Genomic DNA, 8,230 nt, shown 5'->3' on the forward strand with positions numbered 1-8,230 from the left:
CGTCTGCGTGTCCAGCTAGTCCAGTCTTGCAGCGGCACCGCGGTTCTGGGTTTGTATCCGCTGAGTACTTTTGCTATCTTGTGGTCTTGCAGCGGCACCGCGGTTCTGGGTTTGTATCCGCTGAGTACTTTTGGTATCTTGTGGTCTTCTTTGCTTGTATTGAAAATGTAATTAAACCCTTTGTTTGTTGTGCTTAGATTCCAGGGGCCTCTGTCAAAGATCCAGCGTGCGGTCATCTCGTCGCAGTCGTTTGCGTGCTGAGCGCCTCCTCTTCGAACGTGAAGCGATGGATCGGGTGCAGCGTGCCGTGTTTGCTACCTGCTTCGAGCTCAAGACCGACAGCCTAAACATCAACATGAAGGTAATGGATGTCCTCGCCGCACGCGTCTTCCGTCACTTCCCGCTACTCAACACCTGAACCCCACAAGTCCAGCTGTGGCGCGCATCGAAGCGGCCGTTGACCACGCTGGTGCTCACCGGCCGAGCTGCTCGCTTGGTCCTCGCACCTGGCAACCCCATCCACTACCTGCGAAGACGCCAAGACAGGCAACGCAGCATTCCACAACGACGACGAACAGCCAAGAGAATCAAGCGAGAACCAGAAAACCATCGACCACCAAGCGGCTGTGATTAAGCACTTTATCAAGCACATCAAGCGACAGGACGCTCGCATAGATGCACTCGAAGCTAAGCAAAACAGCGAACCTACACCAAGAAAACGAAGCTGTCCAGAGGAAGGCGCAGATGACGTTAGCACGCTAAGCAAGAAACAGCGCCGGTGACCTCCAACTCACCTTCATGCTACCTGGTTTGCGTGGTACGCTCAAGATCCACGCTGGTACGCACTGGCGCCAAAACAAAAGCAATCGAGAGCGAAGTTGCTGGTAGCCTTCATGAAGATTTTTTCTGTCAGACGGCTTTGTTCTTGACCAAGATGCTGACGACTATCATGACTGTGTTCTTGATGTGGGCAAGAAAGTAGAGAAAGCCGTACTTACCTTCGTAAGTGGCGAGAAGAAGATCAGCTTCCGGGGTGGTCGAGCGCCGTCCTTAAGCACTTGCAGGCTCTTCACAGCAAGGGAGACCTAAACGACAGAATCAAGCGCCACCAAAACCTCCTCTAGTCTGCCGCCGTTCGCGATCCCGCTCCTGGCTACACCCAAGACATTTTAGAAGTTAAGGATTAGCAACAGGAACGCATAGCTAGCGAGTTCAACATACATGTTCGCCATAACGCACACAGCGTAACCACATCTTACTTAGCCCAGATACCTAAGCAGGTAGAGCACCACGCATTTAGCCACTACCGTGACGATCCTCCACCTCACAATCAAAAAGATGGCGACGGCTGGATTTGAACCAGCGTCCTCAAGGCATAGCCCTATGCTCTTCCACTGAGCTACGTCGCCGTTGGGTGAGGGGGTGACGTGGGGTGAGGGGGGGGGGGGCTAAGGAGCGAGAGCCTGAGCTGAGGGGCTTGAGCTGTTGAGTTGGAAGTCTGCGTAGTTGGGCGAAACAAATTAAGCCTGAGCGCAGAGGCCTCGTTGTCGGGACCCGTTTTGTGTGTTTTGAGCTCTGCTAGGCTGTGAGCCACAGGTTGGGTGCGAGTCTAAACATATTTAGGTGGCAGGATAGGATTGGTGAAAAATCGACCAATAACTGCGTACATCTGTAACTGGCTGTCGCTGGTGCTTTTAATAGTAGACCCCGCCACGAAAATCGGGGGGTCATTGTTGAATTTACCTGGCTAAGAGCACATGGCTCCTGGTCGCAAAATACATGTTTTTGTTTTTCCAGCTTTTCTCAGCCCACAGGCCATTTCCTTGCGCCTATAAACATGGTTGCAGCCGATCCGTGTCTCCCCTAACCCAGGTAGTACCGCAGTTGTCAGTAAAATGTACATTCAAAAGTGTTCGTACGGTGTTTGTTTTTTGCATTTGGTACCAGCTTTGAGGTACAGGTTCGAGGGTCCGATAAATTTTGGTATGGATACACCTGTGGGTTTGTGCGACCACGGTAAGTCGCTCACTCTACAAGGATGTCTATACGTCGAAAAACCGGTCGCATTGTGCGTCAGTTGATGTACATATGCGAAGACTACGCAATGAGCTCGAAACGGTACCAGAGCAATTTGTTGTTATGGATGGGTGTTTTATACTTCAAGTATACTTTTTCTTGCTAACTTTGCCTGTTGATGGTTAATAAACGCAGAATTCCAGTCTTACTCATGGGTATTTCCACCAGGAACCTGTTTTCAGGTCGAGCACCCTCTAAGTGCGAGATAAGCAGGTATCCCTTCGAGTGGCCAAGTAATTAGATACTTCGAGGTAGTAATACAATACTGTTACCACTGTAGTTCGTAGAGTTACTATTCGTAACCTGCTTAGGGACGGTTATCGATCAATTTGCCACTGGATCTGCCATGTCCAAGAGGTCATTCTGCTGCAGCTGTAGAAAACATCGCACTTGGTTACCAATGCAGCTCATAACCTCCTGACCGCGAGCGAGTGACTTTGACCCTGATTTTTTCACACGTAGTTTGTAGCAGAATCGAATCACCGCAGCGCAAGTAGGATCCGATTGCGAATAATCTATAACCGACCAGTACGCGCCTTCAATCTCAAGTCCTTCAGTTGGTATCAACCACACTGTCGTCCCGACAACGACAGCTCGGTCTTTCTCTTCGTATTTGCGGAATGTACTTGCCGCGTCCACATACAAGGGCATCTGGCTGGTATCTTGCATGAAAAGCGAGGCTATACAGCTCGTGTCGTTGGTCTCGTCACGATATTGCGAACCCTGTTCTCGTGCCTGCAAAAATTAAAAAAAAAGTAATGCAAATACCGACGTCAGTGGGCACAGCTCGTAATCACCACAGCAAAGTTTACTTACCATGGAAAAGGTTTTTGCAGCGGCCCTGTTATCCTTATAAACGTTAGTCGCCAGAGCAGATCCCCAGCTTCGTGTGCCGAGCAGGCTAGTGGCGTAATTGCAGATATTTCGAAGCACTTTTCTCCTCCTACCATGTATCCAGGTTGTGTATGAAACGTAACATGACGATTGGGGCTCACCGTCGGCACAACTACGTTTGCTTGTAGACGTAGAGACCATAACTTGCTTTCCAAGTGGGATAAAATGAATCCGGTACAATTAGGTTGGAAGAATGGCCGATCGGTGGTGGGCTGCAGTCGTTCGACATAATCCAAGTCCTGACAATTTCACATTAGCATTGAAATGATAGTGGTCCCTCAAAAATAGTTCCTACCTCAAGCACGTCACGTTGTCGAAGCCTTTTGCGAACAGACTCAAAGACTTTTATCCTTTTCATCAGAATCATTTTCAGCAGCTGATTCGAGCGTTCCGACCTTATTCTCTCATCGTAGGCGTTTGTAGCTCGGGAAAACCAGTCATCTCCCTCCACTGTCATGTCCTTCGGCTTGCTGTTGCCATCGTGAGTTTGTTGTAAGCGCGTCAGCTTTTCCATCAAGTATTGGGCTTCTAATCTCAGCGCATGCAATTCGGCTTTCTTGCGGCGGTGGGAGACAGTGGAGGAAGGCAACAAGCTGGTGCCTTCTCTTCGAGGCTTCGCCTTTTTAATGGACTTACTAGAGCGAGAAACGTGGATTTCTTTCGGGGTTGAGGCAAAGTCATCATTCAGGCTAGAATGCTCCGATTCATCGACACTGATGCTGTTGTATATGTCGCCAATCAGGTAAGGCAGCAGCGTCGAGAACTCGTCGGAGAGATCCATGTCTTGTCGTACCTGGCAAAACGTAGACGGAAATCCAGAAATGAGCTTCACGACTGAGTGTTTACGTGGCGCTCTCTCCCGTGGTTGTAAAGTACTTGTACTGTATGTGAGACCTGTAATAACTGGCTGTGACGCACAGCCTTTGCGTTTGGGCAGCGCTGAATGCTTAACGCTACTATGATAAGTACGAAATTATCAGTTTGAAATTTCACAATAAAGTCAATTTTTTTACTACTTATACTTAAGAAGATAAGATTTCCTTATTACCGATACCGGTAACAGACTGTTACTCAGCTTTTGATCAAATCACGCCGAAAGTCCATGGGTTGACATGGACTCCCGGGTCATCGTGGATTGCTCACTTTCTACTCGACGTGAGGGAACAAACAGGAGCTCTATGGTGCTTCCTCCTGCCTCGGAAGTCTTGCCTTTTTTTTTAGATGCCCTGTGAATTCCACCAGGTTGGTACATCGCTTGTTCTCCATCACCCCGTCGTCCGCCATTCTCTCCAATTTACTGACATCCTTGGTCACTTTTGATTTGTGCAGAGCTACATGGAATACTATAGACCCGCATTCCTACCAGAGTTCGGAAAAGCTAGCTAATTATTTTGTTGGCCTGGCTAGCAAGTGGTAATTTATTACTTGGTTTTCGTAATCAGTCTACCACTGGCATGGATCCTCAAAAAGACATTTTCTGAAGATACCTTTTTACTAAAGAAAATAACTTTACTTCGGGGCTGGTCACAATTTGAATATTTAGCTAAGGATTTTTGTATTCTTTCACGAAACTTATTGTCGGCCACCAGATTTATGAGATATCACTTTGCAATTCACACCCACCTCAAACTACCAACTCTCACTACGTTAGCCATGTTCCGACGCTTCTCTGATGCCTTCCCGACGCAAGTTTTCCCCGAAGCCATTACGTTAGTAACACGATCACGCTTCGATGCTAATATGTATCTGCCACATTCGCTGCACGAGTTTTTGATTTGCGGATTTTCGATCTACCACGCGACTAGGCAAAGAAATCCATATAAATGTATCTAGCAAGCAGACGTAGGAGCTTAGAATAATCAAGTAGATGTAAAGTTGTTGTGAGCGCTTCTCTTAAAGAAGAAAAATCTCGACTGAGCTTCTAACTAAAGCTACAAACTGAACACTAGATGCCTTACCTTTCCGTAGATCACTCCCACGTGGAGGCCTAAAGTAAAATCCGGCCTCGATCAGTCGACCAGCTTTCCGCTCTAGACTTAGAACACTGTAGATTGTGTCGGAGGGCGCAGTCACTTGGACGTGGTGTGCGACTCCTGCAGCAAGCAGGTTTTCTGGATGCAAAATCGTAAGAATTGCGAGTCCTCCATCTAGCTTCTTACCGTGACAATTGACCCCGACTACCGCGGACCTCTCGAACACTTCCGCAGTTGGACGCCAACAGCGTATTGGGAGACAAGTGCGGTGTTACCGATGTGGGTAGACCGGACACTTTGCGCGTGAGTGCACAGCGCCTGTGCACTGGACCGGGACCAACGTGGCGATGCCGGGCATCATCGCGTACAATAAAAAGACGATCATAACCAGTAGGCACGGGGCGCCCTACTGGTATTGCAGTCGCGCGTGTCTTCAACGGACACGCGAAACCGAGGACTGCAGCCCCCAGTGAGAGGGATTCTCGCTGCAAGAACCAAGATGACAAGCAAACATCTTGTGCTCCTGAAAGTGACATTGAAGAGAGCAGGGTTGCTTCGTGCTTTGACTGACTCAGGTGCGTCGAACGACTTTGTTCGACTGAAAAGTCACCCGAAGCTGAACTTCGAGAAAGTTAAAGCTCCTTAAAGTGTTTTGGGGGTGTAGTTGGCAGCAGGGGCCATTATAAGCACGGAGAAGCGCGTAGTACAGGTGCGCTTTTTGTGCAAAGACCGGGTGTTTGTGGAAGATCTTATCGTCATGTATCTGACCGATAAGTTTGACTTGGTATTGGGCACGCCGTGGCTTGCCCGGCATGATCCAGGGGTCAATTGGGAGAAGTGTACACTTGTACACTCTGGACGCAACACGACAGAGGGCGATGGTCCTGTCAGTGTCGCGCATATGCCGCGAGGAGCATCCGATCCCACCGTTGAGGCAGCACCGTACGATGCAGCCTCCGGTGCCCATTAACAAGTCGCAACGACTGAGGCGATCATTGGGTCTGTCTCAAATCGGAAATCAGATTTGAGACACGTTCATACTTCAATGACAGTATCAAGTCGGGGATTGATCGATCAAGTAAGAAAGGACCTCACGTCACAGGCAATAGCTATGACGGTGGTGCGTCGGGTGTAACGGGGTTACATGGTGTGGAACACACAGGGGTACGAAGTACCCGGAGAGTTAACAAACTCTCAGTACATAAGTTGGAGAGTTAACAAGGTCTCTCAGTACGTTGGCTGAAAGCCACACGTTATGCATTTGATTAGGTTTAACTATGCTAGATAGTAAAAGAGATACATTTACCCCTAGGCGGGCTTGGCCGCAATAATAGTAAATAAAAAACTTCTGGTTTTGAAGCATAAAAAGTTAAAGGTATTAACTTTGAGCCCTGGTCTTGGGCTGTAAGTGTCCCTTGGATAAAGGAACTTAATATTAGTGACTCTTTGAGTCGAACGTCTTCCTCTGACGCTAAACTAAAGCTACGGCAGCCCCGCTGCACTTGGTAGCACTGGAGTCAATCCCGCTCCTGAGTCGGTTGACTATATTCTCTGCGAGGATGGAACACCCGTGTTCGCGAATTTTTTCCCCGGCGCAGCAGGACGCGCTTACTAAGCTTATGTCCTTGCTGGGCCCGGAGGGCGTAGCTCATCTTGCATCGCAAGGTCCAGAGGCGGTCACTGCCAGGCTGGAATCGTTCTCCCGCTACGAGAACGCGCTCTTGGAGCATGTCCAAGAGAAGATGAGCGCCGCAACGGCGGCGGCGTCGATGACGCGTGAAGAGTCTATGAGACCGAAACCGCTCATGGTGAGCGTAAAAACCTTCGAGGGGAAGGATGGAGAGAATCTCCTTCTCTGGACCCGTGAGGTCGAGATGGCCATGGGATCGGCCCTGCTCCAGTCTGAGCATCAGCGCGTGGAGCTGGCTATCTCCAGGCTTGGAGGTCGCGCTCGCGAATGGGCACTAACGTGCGGCACGTCTGTTGACGCTGCATTTCCCACTTGGGATCAGCTGAAGCAACAGCTTTCGCGCGTGTTCGCGCCGCCTAATCAGGCGTACCGTGTCCGGTCGAAGTTCCTTGCTACCCGCCAGGGTAAGAAGGCGTTATTGGACTATGTCCAAGAGTTGAGAGCTCTTATCGCCGGAATAGCGGCGGACCCTCTTCCGGAACTGGTCAGTGTGACCGTGTTCATGGAGGGACTTCGTGTAAGCGCAGCTCGAACGGAAGTGTTCCGTGTACACCCTAACTCTTTCGAAGAGGCGATGAATGTGGCATTAAATGCCGAGCACAACTTCAGGTCGGCTCGACCTGGTTGGAGCGCTAATAGCGCAAGCTCTTCGAGCGGTCCAGAGCCGATGGACCTCAGCTATGCTGAAGGTGAAGAAGCGGAGCTTCTTGCTGCGGAGCTGCATGCCGGCATCCGCCGATGCTTTGGGTGCAATAGCACTAAGCACTTGAGGGCATATTGCCCTCTGCGCAAGAAGCGCGGGGCTCCGGCGAGCCAACCCTTCGGGTCATCGCCGGGAAACGGCAATTCCCAGTAGGCGCGGGGCGGCCTACTGGGGAAGAACTGAGTTCTGTTGTGCCTCGAAGAGGTAGAGGGCAACGGGGCTCAGCCTTGAAGAGAGCTGAGCTCTCTTACGAGAAGAGTGTGTGCAAGCCGGGCTTGCTGGTCGTTTAAGCGAAAGTGAAGGGCTTTGCAAAGCCATGGAGAGTCTTAATGGACTCGGGAGCCTCGGGCAACTACGCCCGTCGCTCCACCCTAGAAGGGAGTCAGCTGTATGCTGAAGCACTGGAAGTGCCAACGAGAGATAGGATCTCTGTCCGTCTCGCGACGGGGACACTGGTAACTGTGTGTGTCGAAGGTCTCTGTCGACCTTGGAGTGAAGTTTGAGAACTTCGATAGCGTGGAACGCTGTTTTGTCTTAGACCTGGATGCGAGGTATGACCTCATCGTTGGCATGGCATGGCTGGAACGCCATGAGCCATGGATCGACTGGAAGTCGAAAACGCTGGGTGCGTCGCACCCTGCTCCTAGTGGAGCGTTGGTGAGTCATGAACCCACCTCTGCTAGGAAGCAGAAGCGCTTTTGGCGCGAGCACGAGGCCGAGGCGGCCGTAGTGCTGGACATTGGTATATCCGAAATTGTTAGCAACGAGGTTGCTGTTTGCCCTGAGGGCGTACGTGGTGCGGCACGTTATCCGCTGAGCGGTGCAGGTCAGGTCAAGGACCAACTGCTGGGTCCTGGTGAGGACGAGCGCGGAGTGGCGCGTAATCCACTGAGT

The 8,230-nt window shown here is 50.5% G+C and overlaps 1 protein-coding gene across 1 annotated transcript; it reads right to left on the reverse strand.

The window, feature by feature from the left end:
* Positions 1 to 2,025: 2,025 nt before the first annotated feature.
* PITG_21473 (uncharacterized protein) lies at positions 2,026 to 3,751 on the reverse strand (the record flags this gene model as incomplete). The annotated part of the gene is made up of 6 exons (XM_002895011.1): positions 2,026 to 2,042; positions 2,226 to 2,248; positions 2,603 to 2,811; positions 2,893 to 2,917; positions 3,010 to 3,182; positions 3,266 to 3,751. The coding sequence occupies 6 exons, from the start codon at positions 3,749 to 3,751 to the stop codon at positions 2,026 to 2,028; spliced, it is 933 nt and encodes a 310-aa protein (XP_002895057.1).
* Between the last annotated feature and the right edge of the window lie 4,479 nt (positions 3,752 to 8,230).

This window comes from Phytophthora infestans, genomic scaffold (assembly GCF_000142945.1).
Source record: "Phytophthora infestans T30-4 supercont1.296 genomic scaffold, whole genome shotgun sequence".
Lineage (NCBI taxonomy): Eukaryota > Oomycota > Peronosporomycetes > Peronosporales > Peronosporaceae > Phytophthora > Phytophthora infestans.